The sequence below is a fragment of the Strigops habroptila genome, unplaced genomic scaffold, assembly GCF_004027225.2.
Source record: "Strigops habroptila isolate Jane unplaced genomic scaffold, bStrHab1.2.pri NW_022045636.1_ctg1, whole genome shotgun sequence".
Classification (NCBI taxonomy): Eukaryota; Metazoa; Chordata; class Aves; order Psittaciformes; family Psittacidae; genus Strigops; species Strigops habroptila.
This window is the reverse complement of record NW_022651112.1, coordinates 99,376-118,509: the sequence shown is the minus strand read 5'-3', so window position 1 is coordinate 118,509 and position 19,134 is coordinate 99,376. Positions and strand designations below refer to the sequence as shown.

General features: G+C 60.9%; 1 protein-coding gene across 3 annotated transcripts in view; it reads left to right on the top strand.

Moving 5' to 3' along the window:
* Positions 1 to 19,134, top strand: part of HUWE1 (HECT, UBA and WWE domain containing E3 ubiquitin protein ligase 1) — a 62,145-nt gene that overhangs the window by 16,652 nt on the left and 26,359 nt on the right. For 2 of the 3 annotated variants that reach the window (XM_030475400.1, XM_030475397.1), the window contains exons 34-52: positions 930 to 1,199; positions 1,286 to 1,438; positions 1,737 to 1,864; positions 1,955 to 2,036; positions 4,144 to 4,320; positions 5,708 to 5,852; positions 6,480 to 6,877; positions 8,024 to 8,219; positions 9,749 to 9,916; positions 10,923 to 11,065; positions 11,158 to 11,224; positions 11,993 to 12,201; positions 13,406 to 13,617; positions 14,483 to 14,662; positions 15,458 to 15,627; positions 16,862 to 16,998; positions 17,084 to 17,159; positions 17,273 to 17,371; positions 17,476 to 17,609. In XM_030475400.1, the coding sequence (XP_030331260.1) occupies positions 930 to 1,199; positions 1,286 to 1,438; positions 1,737 to 1,864; positions 1,955 to 2,036; positions 4,144 to 4,320; positions 5,708 to 5,852; positions 6,480 to 6,877; positions 8,024 to 8,219; positions 9,749 to 9,916; positions 10,923 to 11,065; positions 11,158 to 11,224; positions 11,993 to 12,201; positions 13,406 to 13,617; positions 14,483 to 14,662; positions 15,458 to 15,627; positions 16,862 to 16,998; positions 17,084 to 17,159; positions 17,273 to 17,371; positions 17,476 to 17,609 (3,144 nt within the window). The remainder of the gene's footprint in view (positions 1 to 929; positions 1,200 to 1,285; positions 1,439 to 1,736; positions 1,865 to 1,954; positions 2,037 to 4,143; positions 4,321 to 5,707; positions 5,853 to 6,479; positions 6,878 to 8,023; positions 8,220 to 9,748; positions 9,917 to 10,922; positions 11,066 to 11,157; positions 11,225 to 11,992; positions 12,202 to 13,405; positions 13,618 to 14,482; positions 14,663 to 15,457; positions 15,628 to 16,861; positions 16,999 to 17,083; positions 17,160 to 17,272; positions 17,372 to 17,475; positions 17,610 to 19,134) is intronic. The other variant, XM_030475399.1, reaches the window with a different exon arrangement.

The following is a 19,134-nucleotide window of genomic DNA, read 5'->3' as shown; positions in this document are numbered from 1 at the left end:
CCCAAACCCCATTACCCACCTCCCAAACCCCACTTCCCACCCCCTAAATCCCATTTTGTTCCTCTGGGACCCCATTTCCCTTCCCCCAAACCCCATTTCCCACCCCCTAAATCCCATTTTGTACCTCTGGGACCCCATTTCCCACCCCCCAAACCCCATTACCCACCTCCCAAACCCCATTTCCCACCCCCTAAATCCCATTTTGTACCTCTGGGACCCCATTTCCCACCCCCCAAAGCCCATTACCCACCTCCCAAATCCCATTTCCCACCCCCTAAATCACATTTTGTACGTCTGGGACCCCATTTCCCACCCCCTAAACCCCATTACCCACCCCCCAAACCCCATTACCCACCTCCCAAACCCCATTTCCCACTCCCTAAATGCCATTTTGTATGTCTGAGACCCCATTTTCCACCCCCAAACCCCATTTCCCACCCCCTAAATCCCATTTTATACCTCTGGGACCCCATTTCCCTTCCCCCAACCCCATTTCCCACCCCCAAACCCCCTTTCCCACCCCCTAAATCCCATTTTGTACGTCTGGGACCCCATTTCTCACCCCCCAACCCCATTTCCCACCCCCCAACCCCATTTCCCACCCCCCAAACCCCATTTCCCACCCCCCAAACCCCATTTTCCTTCCCCCAAACCCCATTTCCCACCCCCCAAACCCCATTACCCACCTCCCAAACCCCATTTCCCACCCCCTAAATCCAATTTTGTATGTCTGAGACCCCATTTCCCACCCCCAAACCCCATTTCCCACCCCCTAAATCCCATTTTGTACCTCTGGGACCCCATTTCCCACCCCCAAACCCCATTTCCCACCCCCTAAATCCCATTTTGTACCTCTGGGACCCCATTTCCCACCCCCAAACCCCCTTCCCCACCCCTAACGTGGCTTCTCTCTGGCTTTGCCGCGGCAGGAGGCAGCGTGCCGGAAGGAAGAGGAGGAACGTCGCGCCCGCGAGCGCCAGGAGGAAGAAGAAGCCAAATGCCTGGAGAAATTCGAAGGGGCTGAACCTTTGGAAGCTGCCGAGCTTTTGGCCTTCACCGATTCCATGCTCCCGGGTTGTTCCCAACTCCTGGATGAGCTTCCCGACACCGTGTACCGCGTGTGCGACCTGATCATGACGGCCATCAAGCGCAACGGGGCCGCCTACCGCGACTCCGTGCTCAAGCAAGTGGTGAAGCAGGTGAGATCTATGGGCTTCCCCCCTTCATTTCGTGCTCATCCCGATATCTGGGAGCCCCCCCCCATCTCTGACATCCCTAAATCCAGGTTTGGGAAGCAGCTGATGTGCTCATCAAGGCAGCTTTGCCCCTCACCACCAGCGACACCAAAACGGTGTCCGAATGGATCAGCCAAATGGCCACTTTGCCTCAAGCTTCCAATTTGGCCACTCGGATCCTTCTGCTTACTCTTCTTTTTGAGGTGAGACCCCGATATATACAAAGAGGGGACCCCTAAATATATGGGGGGGACCCCAAAATATGTGGGTGACCCCAAAATATATGGGGGGGAACCTTCTATTTTCTTGTCTATGCTTTAACTTTCACGATGTTCTTCTAATGCTGCTCGTTTCCATAAAACCCAATTGTTTGGGTCAAAGAATACCCATTTAGGGGGTGTTTTTGGGGGTGTTTTGGGGTTTCGGGGGGTTTGTTGTGTTTTGGGGTGTTCCTGACCCTCAGAACACGTGGTTGTGTGTGTCCCCCCCCCCCCGAACCAGGAGCTGAAGCTGCCGTGTGCTCGCGTGGTGGAATCGAGCTGCGTGCTGGATGTCCTCATCAAGCTGCTGGAAGTGGTGCAGCCCTGCCTGCAAGCTGCCAAGGAGCACAAGGAGGTGCAGACCCCCAAGTAAGGAAAGGGGGGGGGACCCCCAAAAGCTCCTCAGCACCCCCCCATAACCCCCCCATTGACACCATTGTGCCTGTTCCCGTTCCAAAGGTGGATCACCCCCGTCCTGCTGCTCATTGACTTCTATGAGAAGACGGCTGTCTCCTCCAAGAGGAGGGCTCAGATGAACAAGGTGGGGGTTCGGGGGGGCCAGGGGGACCCATGGAAGCATCTGGGGTGGGGATGGAGCAGCCTTGGATGGGACACGGGCTCCTGGATGGAGGCAGCGGCTTCTAGGAGGACCCATCTGCTTCTGAGGAGGGGTTATGGGGCTTGGAGGGGGGGATATAGGGATGGGGGGGCACACATCGGGGTCCTGCAGCAACAGCCACAGGGTCTTGGGGGCACCCGTGGGGTCCTGGGGGGGCATGTGGGGTGATGAGGGCCCACATGGGGTCCTGGGGAGGAACATGGGATGGTTTGGGGGGGTGCATGTGGGGTCCTGGGGTGACACATGGGGACACCCAGGGTCCTGGGGAGGAACGTGGGATGGTTTGGGGGGGTGCATGTGGGGTCCTGGGGTGGGAAAAGAGGGTGCTGAGGGTCCATGTGGGGTCCTAAGGAGGAATAGGGGGTCCTGGGGGGGGGCGCACACAATGCCTGGGGGGGACACGTGATGTGTTGGGGTAACACAGGGTGTCCTGAGGTGACGTGTTGTGTCTTGGGGTGACATGTTATGTACTGGGGGGGACAGGACGCTCTAGGAGGGGGACACAGGAGGCCCTGGGGTGACACACGTGGTTCTGGGGTGATACAGGATGTCCTGGGGTGACACACACTGTCTTGGGGTGATCCGCATATCTTGGGGGGACTTAAGACACCCTGGGGGGACAGATGTGGTTCTGGGGTACCACATGATGTCTTGGGGTGCCACATGATGTTTTGGGTTGACATATGATGTTTTGAGGTGCCACACGATGTCTTGGGGTGCTGCACAATGTCTTGGGGTGACACATGATGTTTTGGGGTGCTGCATGATGCCCTCGGGTGCTGCACGATGTCTTGGGGTACCACCCGATGTCTTGGGGTACCACATGATGTTTTGGGGTGCCACACTATGTCCTGGGGTGCTACATGATGTTTTGGGGTGACATATGATGTTTTGGGATGCCACACAATGTCTTGGGGTGCCAAACCATGTTTTGGGGTGACATATCTTGGGGTGCCACACAATGTCTTGGGGTGCCACACAATGTTGGGGTGCCACACGATGTCCTGGGGTACCACACGATGTTTTGGGGTGCCACACAATGTTTTGGGGTGCCACACAATGTTGGGGTGCCACACGATGTGCTGGGGTGCCACATGATGTTGGGGTGCCACATGATGTGTTGGGGTGCCACACTATGTCCTGGGGTGCCACACGATGTCGGGGTGCCCCACGATGTCTTGGGGTGCCACGCGATGTCCTAGGGTACCACAGTGTGTCTTGGGGTACCACATGATGTTTTGGGGTGACATGTCTTAGGGTGCCGCACGATGTCTTGGGGTGCCACACGATGTTTTGGGGTGCCACACTATGTTCTGGGGTACCACACGATGTCCTGGGGTGCCAAACCATGTTTTGGGGTGACATATCTTGGGGTGCCACACGATGTCTTGGGGTGCCACACGATGTCCTGGGGTACCACATGATGTTTTGGGGTGCCACATGATGTCGGGGTGCCACATGATGTTTTGGGGTGTCACACTATGTCCTGGGGTACCACCCAATGTCTTGGGGTGACACATGATGTCTTGGGGTGACATATAATGTTTTGGGGTGACACATGATGTTTTGGGGTGCCACACGATGTCGGGGTGCACCACGATGTCTTGGGGTGCCACGCGATGTCCTAGGGTACCACAGTGTGTCTTGGGGTACCACATGATGTTTTGGGGTGACATGTCTTAGGGTGCCGCACGATGTCTTGGGGTGCCACAGAATGTTTTGGGGTGCCACACAATGTTGGGGTGCCACACGATGTCCTGGGGTACTACACAATGCGTTGGGGTGCTGCACAATGTCTTGGGGTTACGTGATGTTTTGGGGTATCACATGATGTCGGGGTGCCACATGATATCCTGGGGTGCCACACGATGTCTTGGGGTGACACACGATGCCCTGGGGTACCACAACCAGCCCATGCCCATTGCAGTGGCTCATGACATGGGGTGTTTGTGTGTGTGTGTGTGGGGGGGCCCCCCACTGATGTCCCCCCTCCCTCACCCCGTTGTGTGTCCATGTCCCCCCCCCCCAGTACCTGCAGGCGAGCGGGAACAACTGGCGCTGGTTCGACGACCGCTCGGGGCGCTGGTGCAGCTACAGCGCCAGCAACAACAGCACCATCGACGCGGCCTGGCGCGCCGGCGAGCCCAGCGTGCGCTTCACCGCCGGGCGCCGCCGCTACACCGTGCAGTTCACCACCATGGTGCAGGTGAGCGCCGCGGCGGGGAGCCGGGCTGGGCGGCGCAGCAGCCCCGGGGCGGGTTCGGGGGTGCTGCGGGTGAGGAGCAGCCCGACACGAGGCGCTTCGGCGGGTGCCGGGGGGCAGAAAGCAGCCGCGCGCTGGGCTGCGCCGGGAGGGGAGCGCGGGCTGGAGGAGGGGACGCTGCCCCTCTGCGCCGCGGGAGCTCGCCCGGAGCGTTGCGGCCGGCTCTGGTGTGCTCAGCACAAGGACATGGAGCTGCTGGAGCAAGGGCTCCAAGAGGAAACCGTGAGGGTGAGCAGGGGGTGGAGCAGCTCCCGTAGGGAGAGCGTTGGGGATGCGGAGCCTGGAGGGGAGCTCAGGGCAGCTCCCAGCGTCTGAGGGGGCTGCGAGGATGCTGGGGGGGACCTTCATCAGGGATTGCGGCAACAGAACAAGGAATAATGGCTTCAGACTGCAACAGGGGAAATTTAGGTTGGGTATAAGGAAGAAGTTCTTCCCTGTGAGGGTGCTGAGTGCTGGAATGGGTTGCCCAAGGAAGTTGGGAATGCTCCATCCCTGGCGGTGTTCAAGCCCAGGTTGGATGGAGCCTTGAGTGACGTGGTTTAGTGTGAGGTGTCCCTGCCCGTGCCAGGGGGTTGGAACTGGATGATCTTAAGGTCCTTTCCAGCCCAAACCATTCCGTGGTTCTATGGAGGGGGAAAAATATTGGGATGGAGGGGAAAAGGGCGTTGGGAGCAAGGGGAGAAGGATATTGGGGCTGAGAGGGGAAAAGGGAACTAGGAGCGGGGGGGAAGGACATTAGAATGGAGGAGAAAAGGGCACTAGGATGGAGTAGAGAAGGATGTTGGGGTTGAGTGGAGAAGGATATTGGGATTGAGGGGGAAAAGACGTTGGGATGGAGAGAAAAAGGAACTGGGAGTGGGGGGGGGAAAGGACATTGGGATTAAGGGGGAAAAGAGTGGGATAGAGGGGAAAAGGGCACTAGGATTGAGTGGAGAAGGACTTTGGGACGGAGTGGAGAAGGACATGGGGATGGAAGGGAAAAGGGCGCTGGGATGGAAGGGAGAAGGGCGCTGGGATTGAGTGGAGAAGGACATGGGGATTGAATGGAAAAGGATGTTGCGATTGAGCAGGAAAGAATATTGGGATCAAGGGAGAAAGAGCACTGGGAGCGAGGGGAAAAAGATACTGGGATAAATGGGAAAAGGACATTGGGATTGATGTGCTCTCAGCACGTTCGTGGTGACACTGAGCTGGGTGGGTGGGCTGAGGCGCTGCGGGAAGGGGATGGGATCCAGAGGAAAGGGGATGGGATCCTTCCCAACCATGGCTCTATGGCACACGCGGTGACGGGGGGGTCACCCCATCATTGTCCCCGGGTGTTGTTGTTCAGGTGAATGAGGAGACGGGCAACAGGCGGCCGGTGATGCTGACGCTGCTGCGCTCCCCCCGCAAGGCCGGGAAGGACGGGGGGGACGGAGAGAGGGCGGCCGAGGAAAACCGGGATCCGGAGGGAAGGGGCAAAGAGGAGCCCCCCGGTATGTGGGAAAGGGGGTTGGGGGGGTGGGAATGGGGGGATTTGGGATTGAGGGGGGGAATTTGGAGCTTGTCAGGTTGTTGGGGGGCGCCTCATGTCCCTGCACTGCATGGAGGGGATACAGGAGTTGGGGGGTGTGATATGGGATGATGGGGGGCTTTTAGGGGGGAATCTTGGGGGGATTTTGGGATTGAGGGGAAGTATTTGGGATTAAGGGGGGGATTTGGGCTTTGTCATGTTGTTGTTGAGGGACACCCAGCGTCCTTGCACTACACGGGACTTGGGGGACACACACACAAGGTGATGGGGAGGCTTTTAGGGGCCAGTATTGGGGGGATTTTGGGATGAGGGGAGGGATTTGGGATTGATGGGGGGGATCCGGGGCTTGTCAGGTTGTCGGGGGGTGGGATACAAGGTGATAGGGGGCTTTTAAGGGGGGAGGATTTTGGGGTGGGATATGGGATTGAGACAGGGCATTTGGGGCTTGGCATGTTGTTGGGGTCACCCCCTATCCCTGCAGCACATGGAGGGGACACAGGACTTGGTGTGGGGGGGGTGAATGTATGTTGAGGGGGGGGGTGATTTGGGTCTGGGGGTGCTCCCCCCACCTCACTCCCTCTCCCCACAGCCCCAGAAGCCCCCCCCGAGGACGACGCTTCGGCAGCTCCATCCTCCTCATCCTCCCCATCGCCGTCCTCGTGCTCCCCATCGCCGGAGGAGCCGTCGGGCTGGGCCGAGGCGCCGGTGAAGGGGCTGGCGGAGGAGGCGGTGCCGGCCGTGCTCAGGGCCTGCGTGAGCATGTTGGGGGTCCCGGTGGACCCCGACACCCTTCACGCCACGCTGCGGTTGTGCCTCCGCCTCACGCGGCACCACAAACACGCGCTGCTCTTCGCCGAGCTCCGCAGCACCAGAACCATCCTGGGGCTGACCCAGAGCTCCGGCTTCACCGGCTTCACCCCCCTCGTCACCCTCCTCTTCCGGCACATCATCGAGGACCCCTGCACCCTGCGGCACACCATGGAGAAGGTGAGGGGGGAATCGGGGTCCTACGGGCAAGGGGGTTGGGGAATTGGGGTCCTGGGGACACTGGGATTGGGGAATTGAGGGTATAAGGGGGCTGGGATTGAGGAGTTGGGGGTCCAGGAGACACTGGGATTGGGGAATTGGGGTCCTGGGGACACTGGGATTGGGGAATTGAGGGTATAAGGGGGCTGGGATTGAGGAGTTGGGGGTCCAGGAGACACTGGGAACAAGAGGGTTGTGGAACTGGGGTCCTGGGGGCACTGGGATTGGGGAATTGGGGTCCTGGGGACAAGGGGATTGAGGAATTGGGGTCCTGGGGGCAAGGGGATTGAGGAATTGGGGTCCTGGGGATAAGGGGATTGAGGAATTGGGGTCCTGGGGGCAAGGGGATTGGGGAATTGAAAGTATAAGGGGGCTGGGATTGAGGAGTTGGGGGTCCAGGAGACACTGGGGACAAGGGGGTTGGGGAATTGGAGTCCTGGGGACACTGGGATTGGGGAATTGGGGTCCTGGGGACAAGGGGGTTGGGGAATTGGGATCCTGGGGACGTTGGGATTGGGGAATTGGGGGTATAAGGGGGCTGGGATTGAGAAATTGGGGTCCTGGGGACAAGGGGATTGGGGGTCCAGGAGATGCTGGGTTTGGGGAATTGGGAGTCTTACGCAGGGCTGAGGACAAAGGGTTTGGGGAATTGGGGGTCTAAGAACACTGCTACTGAGGAGATGGGGGTCCAGGGGACACCAAGAACAAAGGGATCAGGAAATTGGGGCTCCAGGAGAAACTGGGATTGAGGAATTGGGAGTCCAGGAGACACTGGGGACAATGGGATTGGGGAATTGGGGGTCCAGCAGACACTGAGGGCAAAGGGATCAGGAATTTGGGGTCCAGGAAACACTGTGATTGGGAATTGGGGGTCCAAGGGACACGGGGGACAAGGGGATTGGGGAATGGGGGGGTTTAGGGATAAAGGGATCTATGGGACCGTAAGGGATAAAGGGATTAAGGAATGGGGGTGTGGGGGCCACTGGGATTGGGGAATAGGGATCCTATTCCCAAGAGCAGTTCAGGGGACACTGAGGATGGGTGTGATGGGGTATGGGGGGGTCCCCCGGTGCTGTGCCCCCCCCCACACTGCTGCCCCCCCCCCAGGTGGTGCGCTCCGCAGCCACCAGCGGCGCCGGCAGCACCACGTCGGGAGTGGTGTCGGGAAGCCTGGGATCCCGGGAAGTGAACTACATCCTGCGGGTGCTGGGGCCCGCCGCCTGCCGCAGCCCCAACGTCTTCACCGAGGTGGCCACCGGCTGCATCCGCATCGCCCTGCCCGCTCCCCGCGGCTCCGGCACCGGTGAGGCCTGGCCTCGGGAACGCCGGCTCCCGGTGGAGTTCCTGGGGCTTCCAGATGGGGTCTGGGGCTCCCTAAATGGGGTCTGGGGCTTCCAAATGGGGTTCTGGGGCTCCCAAATGGGGTTCTGGGGCTCCCAAATGGGGTCCTGGGCTTCCAAATGGGGTTCTGGGGCTCCCAAATGGGGTCTGGGGCTCCCAAATGGGGTCCTATGGCTTCCAAATGGGGTCTGGGGCTCCCAATGGAGTTTCTATGGCTCCCAAATGGGGTTTTGGGGCTCCTAAATGGGGTCCAGGGGCTTCCAAATGGGGTCCAGGGGCTTCCAGATGGGGTCTGGGGCTCCCACATGGGGTCTGGGGCTTCCAAATGGGGTTCTGGGGCTCCCAAATGGGGTCCTATGGCTTCCAAATGGGGTCCTGGGCTTCCAAATGGGGTTCTGGGGCTCCCAAATGGGGTCCTATGGCTTCCAAATGGGCTCCTATGGCTCCCAAATGGGGTCCTGGGGCTCCCAAATGGGGTCCTGGGGCTCCCAAATGGGGTCCTGGGGCTTCCAGATGGGGTCTGGGGTTCCCAAATGTGGTCTGGGGCTTCCAAATGGGGTCTGGGGCTCCCAAATGTGGTCCAGGGGCTCCCAATGGGGTCCTCTGGCTCCCTGGGGCCTCAGAATTGGGTCCTGGGGCTCCCAAATGGGGTCCTGGGGTCCCGGATGGGGTTCCAGTGCTCCCAAATGGAGTCCCATGGCTCCAAAATGGGGTCCTATGACTCCCTGGGGTTTCCAAATGGGGTCCCATGGGGGCTGGGGCACCAAAAATGGGGTCCTGTGGCTCCCAAATGGGGTCCTCTGGCTCCCTGGGGCCTCAGGATTGGATCCTGGGGCTCCCAAATGGGGTCCCATTACTCCCAAATGGGGTCCTATGGCTCCCTGTGGCTTCCCGATGGGATCCCATTACTCCCAAATGGGGTCCTATGGCTCCCTGGGGTCCCTTCACCCCTAAACCAGGGTCCTATGGCTCTCTTTATTCCCAAAACAGCATTCCCATTATCTTAAATATGGGGGGCCCAGGGGTCCCTGCACCCCCAAAACAGGATCTCAGGGGTCTCTTCCCCCCCCCAAACAGAGTCCTATGGGTCTCTTCCCCCCCAAACAGGATCCCAAGGGTCCTTTTCCCCCCCCAAACAGAGTCCTATGGGTCCCTTCCCCCCCAAAACAGGATCCCAGCGTCCCTTCCCCCCCCAAACAGAGTCCTATGGGTCCCTTCACCCCCAAAACAGTTTCCTGTGGGTCCTTTCACCCCTAAAACAGGATCTCAGGGTCCCTTTCCCCCCCCAACAGAGTCCTATGGGTCCCTTCCCCCCCAAACCATCCTCCCAACCATCCCTTTCCCTCCAACCCCAGCCCCCCCCAGCCCCTCCCTGCCTCCAACCCCAGCAAGCCCCACTCAGTGCGACCCCACGGGGGTCCCCCCACCCCCTGACACCCCCTTTTCGCCCCCTTTCTCCCCCCTGACACCCCCTTTTCGCCCTCGGAGCAGCCTCGGACGATGAGTTCGAGAACCTGCGCATCAAAGGCCCCAACGCGGTGCAGCTGGTGAAGACGACGCCGGTGAAGCCGTCGGCGCTGCCCGTCATCCCCGAGCCCATCAAGGACGTCATCTACGACATGCTCAATGCCCTGGCAGCCTACCATGCACCCGACGAGGGTATGGGGGGGCTTGGGGGGCACCCCTGGGTGTTCACACCCCCCTTTTGGGGGTTACGGGCACCCCATTGGGGGTTATGGGCACCCCATTGGGGGTTACGGGCACCCTGTGGGGAGCAGGAGGAGAGGGGAGGAGGATGGATGGGGATGGGTTGAAGGAGGGAAATGGGGTGTCTATGGGGCTGGGGTGCACATATGGGGGAGAATCGGGGTGTCCATGGGGTGTGGGGTATATGGGGGGGGGGAATTGAGGTGTCTATAGGGAATGGGGTGCCTGGATGGGGGGAGAATTGGAGTGCTCCCTGAGAGTGAGGGGTATATGAAGGGGGAATGGGGGTGACCCCAGGAAGTGGGGTGCATGTGAAGGGGGGAGAATTGGGGTGTCTACAAGGGCTAGGTGCACATATGGGGGAGAGTTGGGGTGCTCCCAGAGAGTGAGGTGTGCATAGGGGAGAATTGGGGTGTGTACAGGGTGTGGGGTATATGGAGGGGGAATTGGGGTGCCCTTAGGGAATGGGGTACCCATATAGGGAATTGGGGTGCCCATATGGGGGGGGAATTGGAGTGCCCCCAGAGAGCGGGGTGCACATATGGGGGAATTGGGGTGCCCATACATGGGGAGATTTGGGGTGCCTACAGGGTGTGGGGTGTATGGGGGGGAATTGGGGTGCCCTTAGGGAATGGGGTACCCATATAGGGAATTGGGGTGCCCATATGGGGGGGGAGTTGGGGTACCCCCAGAGAGTGGGGTGCATTGGGGGGGGTGGAATTGGGCTGTCAATAGGGATGGCGGTGCCCATATAAAGGGAGAACTGGGGGTGCCCCCAGGGTTTGGGGTGCATTTGGGGGCTGGAATTGGGGTGTCTCTAGGGAACATGGGCTGAGGATCAGGATGCCCCCAATGGGACGCACCATTCCCGGCAGCAAACCCCAGGCAATTGAGGGGTGTCCCCAAGGCCTTTCTTGTTGGGGGGGTCCCCTCACCCGTGGCCCCTGCACCCCTGCAGGTGACAAGGGGGACCCCAAGAGCGCGGCGCCCTCGGAGGTGAGCCAGCTCCTGTCGGACATCGGCGACGACATGTACCAGCAGTACCGGAGCCTCACGCGCCAGCCCGGCGACTTCGACCCCCCCTCCGGCTTCGCCATCAACGTCAGTGGGGACACGGGGGGCCTTGGGAGGGGGTTTGGGGGGGGGTTTGGGGCCCCCCAAGTTCTCATGTGCCCCCCCCCCGGCTCCCCCAGGCCCAGGTTTTTGGTGCTGATGGAGCTGCTGCGGAGACGCCGCCGTCGGGGACGCCGCAGGGTGAAGGTATCGGTGTCCCCCCCATGTTCCCTTCCATGTCCCCAAGTCCCCCCAACATCCTCTCCACATCCCTGAGCCTCCCCCAGTGTGTTCCATGTCTCCAATCCCCCCTAGGTCCCCCTCTACATCCCCTCCACTTCCTCAAGCCCCCCCATGTCCCTTCCATGTCCCCATCCCCTCTAAGGTCCCCTTCACATCCTTAAGCCCCCCCATGTCCCCTCCACATCCCTGCGCTCCCCCCACATCCCTGAGCCTCCCCCAATGTCCCCTCCACATCCCTGAGCCCCCCACAATGTCCTCTCCACGTCCCCAAGCCCCCCAAGATCCCCTCCACATCCCTGCGCTCCCCCCAACATCCTCTCCACGTCCCCAAGCCCCCCCACATCCCTGAGCCCCCCCAATGTCCTCTCCATGTCCCCAAGCCCCCCAACATCCCCTCCACATCCCTGAGCCCCCCAAGATCCCCTCCACATCCCTGAGCCCCCCAAGATCCCCTCCACATCCCCAACCCCCCCAATGTCCCCTCCACATCCTTAAGCCCCCCAATGTCCCCTCCACATCCCTGAGCCCCCCAAGATCCCCTCCACATCCCCAACCCCCCTAAGATCCCCTTCACATCCCCAAGCCCCCCACCATCCCCTCCATGTCCCCACCCCCCCCCACGTCCCCTCCACATCCCTGAGCCCTCCCACATCCCAACCCCTCAGCATTCCCCAGCACCTCCTCAACCCCCCCATGTCCCCAGCACCCCCCTAACGCTGTCCCCCCCCCCAGCAGCCAGCCCCGAGGAGGGCCGGGAAGGGCGGAAGGAGAAGGACGGGGAGCGGGGCGAGGAGCGGCAGCGGGTGAAGGCCTCCAAGCCCCTCATGCCCACGTCCACCATCCTGCGGCTGCTGGCGGAGCTCGTGCGCTCCTACGTGGGCATCGCCACGCTCATCGCCAACTACAGCTACACCGTGGGGCAGTCCGAGCTCATCAAGGAGGTGACAGCAACAGCTCCCCCCCGGGGGGCAGGCCCTGGGTCCATAGGGGTCCCCCAGCACCGTGTGTGTTGTGTCAGCCCACGGGTTGAGGTCCCCTGTCACCCCATATAGAAGGTTCTCTTGTCACCTCATGTTCTGCTCTGTCACCCCATATTCTGGGGTGCCCGTCACCCTGTGTGTTGAGGTGTCCGGTCGCCCCACATGGGGTGATCCCCTGTCACCCCATAGAGAAGATTCCCTCGTCACCCTGTGTTCTGGGGTCCCTGTCACCCCACATGCTGTGATCCCTTGTCACTCCCTATAGAAGGTTCCCCTGTCACCCCATGTGCTTGGGTCCCCCATTGCCCTTTATAGAAGTTCCCCTGTCCCCCCCTGTAGAAGGTTTGGGTGTCCCCCCCATAGAAGGTTCCGTGTCCTCCCTATAGCAGGTTTGGGTGTCCCCCCCACAGAGGTCCTCTGTCCCCCCCATAGCAGGTTTGGGTGTCCCCCCTATAGAGGCCCTTGTCCCCTCCATAAAAGGTTTGGGTGTCCCCCTCATAGAAGGTTTGGGTGTTCCCCCTATAGAAGGTTCCCCTGTCCCCCCCATACCAGGTTCCTGTCCCCCCCATAGAAGGTCCACTGTCCTCTCTATAGAAGGTTTGGGTGTCCCCCCCTATAGAGGTCCCTGTCCCCCCATAGAAGGTTTGGGTGTCACCCTATAGAAGTCCTTTGTCCCCCCTGTCGCAGGTTCCCCTGTCCCCCCCATAGCAGGTTTGGGTGCCCCTCCTATAGAGGTCGCCGTCTCCCCATAGAAGGTTTGGGCGTCCCCCCCACAGAAGGTCCCCTGTCCTCCCTATAGCAAGTTTGGGTGTCCCCCCTGTAGAGGTCCCTGTCCCCCTCATAGCAGGTTTGGGTGTCCCCCCTATAGAGGCCCTTGTCCCCTCCATAAAAGGTTTGGGTGTCCCCCTCATAGAAGGTTTGGGTGTCCCCCCCATAGAAGGTCCCCTGTCCCCCCCTATAGAAGGTTTGGGTGTCCCCCCATAGAAGGTTCCCCTGCTCCCCCTATAGAGGGTTTGGATGTCCCCTCCTATAGAGGTCGCCGTCTCCCCATAGCAGGTTTGGGTGTCCCCCCACAGAAGGTCCCCTGTCCCCCCTGTCGCAGGTTCCCCTGTCCCCCCCATAGCAGGTTTGGGTGCCCCCCCTCTAGAGGCCCCTGTCCCCGCAGGACTGCAGCGTGTTGGCCTTCGTGCTGGACCACCTCCTGCCGCACACGCCCAACGTGGAGGACAAGGACACGCCGGCGCTGGCGCGGCTCTTCCTGGCCAGCCTGGCAGCCGCCGGCACCGGCACCGACGCGCAGGTGGCGCTGGTCAACGAGGTGAAGGCGGCGCTGGGCCGGGCGCTCGCCATGGCCGAGAGCACCGAGAAGCACGCCCGGTATGGGGCGGCGTGGGGGCGCCATGGAGACATCGTGGCTGTGTTGAGATGGGGTTGACGTGGCCTCCATTTGGGGGGAGAGGGTCTCCACAGGGCAGCTGTCATGGGGTTGACGTGGCCTCCATGGTGGGGAGAAGTCCGTCCATGGGGCTGAGGTCTTCTCCATGGGGTTCGCGTGACCTCCGTGGCGGGGAGAAGTCCCCCCATGGGGCTGTTCTCTGTAGGGTTGACATGGCCTCTGTGGTGGGGAGAAGTCCATGGGGCTTTCCATGGTGGTGACGTGACCTCCATAGGGCTATGTTCCACATGGGGTTGACGTGGCCTCCATTATAGGGAGTCCGTCTCCATGGGGTTGACATGGCCTCTGTGGTTGGCAGAAGTCCATTGGCTTTCCATGGTGGTGGTGACCACAGGGTTGTTCCTCATGGGGTTGACGTGGCCTCCATGGTGGGGAGAAGTCCATGGGGCTTTCCATGGTGGTGTGACCTCCATAGGGTTGCCTCATGGGGTTGACGTGGCCTCCATGGCAGGGAGAAGTCCCTCCATGGGGCTGTGGTGGTCTCCATGGGGCTGAGATGTTCCTCATGGGGTTGGTGGGGCCTCTATGGTGTTGACATGGCCTCCATTGGGGGATATGTTGTTCATGGGGTTGACATGGCCTCCATGGGACTGATGTTCCTCATGGGGTTGATGTGGCCTCTGTGGCAGGGGGAAGTGAGGCTGCTTTCCTCATGGGGTTGACGTGGCCTCCATGGTGTTACGGTCTCCATGGGATTGACGTCTCCTCCATCGGGTGACCACCATGGGGGATCTCCTCCATGGGGTTGTCGTCTTCTCTATGGGGTTGACCCTGGTCCCACCGCAGGCTCCAGGCCGTCATGTGCATCATCAGCACCATCATGGAGTCCTGCCCCACCACCTCCAGCTTCTACAGCAGCGCCACCAAGACGCAGCACAACGGCATGAACAACATCATCCGCCTCTTCCTCAAGAAGGGTTTGGTCAACGACCTGGCCAGGGTCCCCCACAGCCTGGACCTCTCCAGGTGCCCCCCCCCCGCCCGCCTGGGGGTGCTCAGAGGGGTCTTTGGGGGGGGGCTCGAGGGGTTGTGGTGGGTCTTGGGGGAGGTTTTGGAGGGTCTTGGTGGGTTGCGATGGGTTTTGGAGGGGTTGCAATGGGTTGTGGTGGGATCTCAAGGGGTTGTGACGGGGTCTTGAAGGGTTGTGATGGGTCTCAGTGGGTTGTGGTGGGCCTTGGGGGATCACAATGGGTTGTGGAGGGGTCTCAAGGGGTTGTGGTGGGTCTTGGGGGGGGTCATGATGGGTTGTGGTGGCCCTTGAGGGGGTTTGGGGGGGTATTGATGGGTTCTGGTGGGATCTTGAAGGGTTTTTGGAGGAGGATTGATGGGTCGTGGGGTCTCAAGGGGTTGTGGTGGGGTCTTGGAAGGTCTTGAAAGGTTTTGGGGGGGTATTGATGGGTTATGGCGGGGTTTTGAGAAGGTATTGATGGATTTTGGGGGGGTTGTGAGAGGTTGTGGTGGCATCTCAAGGGGTTGGGGGGGGTCTTGATGGGTCGTGATGGGTCCTCAAGGGGTCGTGGTGGATCTTGAGGGGTTTTGGGGGGTTTCAAGTGGCTGGGCCGGGGTCTCGCTGGGTTGCGGGGAGGTGCTGGGGGGGGTCTCAGGGAGCTGCGGATGGGTCCTGGTGGGGTTTGGGGGGGTCTTGATGCGTTACGGTGGCTCTCAAGGGGCTGCGGCTGCTCTGGGGGGCTCGGGGGGAGGTGTGTGTGTGGGGGGGGCCTCACCGTGACCCCCCCCGCTCCGTGCCCCCCCCCCCCCCAGCCCGAACATGGCGAACACGGTGAACGCGGCGCTGAAGCCGCTGGAGACGCTCTCGCGCATCGTGAACCAGCCCAGCGGGAGCCTCTTCGGCACCAAGGGCTCCTCCAGCAAGAGCAAGGCCGAGGGCGCCGGGGGGGCGCGGGACAGCGGCGCCGCCCCCCCCGATGGAGGTACGGCTGCACCAGCGCGCCCCACGGCACCCCATAGCGCCCCATGGCACCCCCACTGTGTCCCTGAGTGCCCCATGGCACCCCCACTGTGTGCCTGAGTGCCCCATGGCACCCCCACTGCGCCCCTGAGTGCCCCATGGCACCCCCACTGCACCCCTTAGTGCCCCATAGCACCCCCACTGCGCCCCTTAGTGCCCCACTGCACCCTATTGCACTCCATAGCACCCCCACTGCACTCCTTGGTGTCCCATAGCACCCCCACTGCACCCCTTAGTGCCCCATAGCACCCCCACTGCGCCCCTTAGTGCCCCATAGCACCCCCACTGCACCCCTTGGTGCCCCATAGCACTCCCACTGCGCCACTTAGTGCCCCGTAGCACCCCCACTGCACCCCTTAGTGCCCCATGGCACCCCCACTGCACCCCTTAGTGCCCCATAGCACCCCCACTGCGCCCCTTAGTGCCCACACTGCACCCTATTGCACTCCATAGCACCCCCACTGCACTCCTTGGTGCCCCATAGCACCCCCACTGCACCCCTTAGTGCCCCATGGCACCCCATAGGGCCCCATAGCACCCCCACTGCACCCCTGAGTGCCCCATGGCACCCTCGCTGCACCCCTTAGCACCCCCACTGCACCCCTTAGTGCCCACACTGCACCCCATGGCACCCTATAGCACTCCTAGTGCACCTCTTAGTATCCCATGGCACCCCCACTGCACCTCTTAGTGCCCCATGGCACCCTCGCTGCACCCCATAGCACCCGCACAGCACCCCCACCGCACCCCATGGCACCCTTTGGCATCCCACTGCACCCCATAGTGCTGCTACTGCACCCCCATAGCACCCCCTGCACCTCCCAGTGCACCCCATAGTGCCGCATTGCACCCCACTGCACTACACTGCACCCCCATAGCACCCCACTGCAGCCCATGGTGCCCCACAGCACCCCCATAGCACCCCACAGTCATCTCCCCGCTGCGTGTGTGTGTCCCAACATCTCCCCTGTGACCCCCCCAATTGTTGCTGTGTCCCCTCTGTCCCCTGAGCCCCCCATCTTTCATGTGTCCCCCCATGTCCTTTGTCCCCCAGTATCTCCCATGTCCCCCCATGTCTGGTACCCCCCAACTTCCCCTGTCCCCTCCCTCATCTCCCTTATCCCCCCCACACCCCCCACCCCAGGGGCACCCCTGTCACCCTGACCCCCACTTTAACCCACCCCCCCCCATTAAAGGGGACCCCGGGGACCCCGAGCCCCCCGAGGAGGACGCGGAGGTGGCGCAGGCAGAGGCGGCCGATGGGGACATGGATGGTGAGGCTGAAGGTGACACAACGGGGCAGCCCGAGGGGCTCAGCACCCAAGAGATGCAGGTGAGGGGCCCCCCCCCCAACCCCCCTGTACCCCAAACCCCCCCCTCCAGCACCCCCAAACCTCTCCATATCCCCCCCCCCAAAGGTGGAAAATGAACTGGAGGATCTCATTGACGAGCTGCTGGAGCGGGATGGAGCCGCTGGGAACAGCACCATCATCGGTGAGACACCCAAAGTGGGGTCCCCCCATATAACAGGGACCCCCCCCACATATTGGGGACCCCCCCCAGCTATGGGGTGCCCCCCTGATGGTGGTTTTCCCCCCTTTTCCAAGTGAGTCGCTCGGGTGAGGATGAGTCCCAAGAGGATGTGTTGATGGATGAAGCTCCCTCCAACCTCAGCCAAGCCTCCACGCTGCAGGCCAACAGGGAAGGTGGGTGCTCCATAGGGGGCATTAAGGTTTTGGGGGGGTCATGGAAGGGTTTGGGGGGTGCTGGGGTCCTATTGACGCCCCCCCCCCATATTCCCATCCCAAAGATTCCATGAACATCCTGGATCCTGAGGATGAGGAGGAGCACACGCAGGAGGAGGACAGCAGCGGCAGCAATGAGGATGAGGATGACAGTCAGGATGAGGAGGAGGAGGAAGAGGAGGAAGATGAGGATGATCAGGTGGGGCACTGCTTTGGGGCAGGGTACCCCCATTTTGGGGCAGGGGCCCCCCATTTCAGCTCCAGAGCTGCAATTTGGGGGTCAGGGTGCCCCCATTTTGGGTCATGGTGGCCTCATTTGGGGTCAGGGGCCCCCATTTCATGTCAGAGCTGCTATTTTGGGGTCAAAGTGCCCCCATTTGGGGTCAGGGTCCCCCCATTTCAGCTCCAGAGCTGCAATTTGGGGGTCAGGGTGCCCCTATTTTGGGCCCAGATGCCCTCATTTTGGGTCAGCGTCCCCCCATTTCATGCCGGGGTCCCCCCATTTCATGTCAGAGCTGCTATTTTGGGGCCAAAGTGCCCCCATTTGGGGTCAGGGTCCCCCCATTTCAGGTCAGTGGCTTCTATTTAGGGTCAGGGCACCCCAATTTTGGGTCAGGCTCCCCCCATTTCAGCTTCAGAGCTGCAATTTGGGGGTCAGGGTGCCCCTATTTTGGGCCCAGATGCCCTCATTTTGGGTGAGGGTTCCCCCATTTCATGTCGGGGTCCCCCCATTTCATGTCAGAGCTGCTATTTTGGGGTCAAAGTGCCCCCATTTGGGGTCAGGGTCCCCCCATTTCAGCTCCAGAGCTGCAATTTGGGGGTCAGGGTATCCCTATTTTGGGCCCAGATGCCCTCATTTTGGGTCAGGGTCCCCCCATTTCAAGTTGGGGTCCCCCCATTTCATGTCAGAGCTGCTATTTTGGGGTCAAAGTGCCCCCATTTGGGGTCAGGGTCCCCCCATTTCAGCTCCAGAGCTGCAATTTGGGGGTCAGGGTATCCCTATTTTGGGCCCAGATGCCCTCATTTTGGGTCAGGGTCCCCCCATTTCAAGTTGGGGTCCCCCCATTTCATGCCGGGGTCCCCCCATTTCATGTCAGAGCTGCTATTTTGGGGCCAAAGTCCCCCCATTTGGGGTCAGGGTCCCCCCGTTTCAGGTCAGTGGCTTCTATTTAGGGTCAGGGCACCCCTATTTTGGGTCAGGCTCCCCCCATTTCAGCTCCAGAGCTGCAATTTGGGGGTCAGGGTGCCCCTATTTTGGGTCAGGGTCCCCCATTTCAGCTCCAGACCTGCAATTTGGGGGTCAGGGTACCCCTATTTTGGGCCCAGATGCCCTCATTTTGGGTCAAGGTTCCCCCATTTCAGGTTGGGGTCCCCCCATTTCATGTCAGAGCTGCTATTTTGGGGCCAAAGTGCCCCCATTTGGGGTCAGGGTTCCCCCATTTCAGGTCAGTGGCTTCTATTTAGGGTCAGGGCACCCCTATTTTGGGTCAGGCTCCCCCCATTTCAGCTCCAGAGCTGCTATTTGGGGATCAGGATCCCCCCATTTTGGGTCATGGTGCCCTCATTTTGCATCAGGGGCCCCCCGTTTCAGGTCCAGAGCTGTAATTTGGGGGTCAGGGTACCCCTGTTTTGGGTCAAGATGCCCTCATTTTGGGTCAGGGTCCCCCCATTTCATGTCAGAGCTGCTATTTTGGGGCCAAAGTGCCCCCATTTTGGATCAGGGT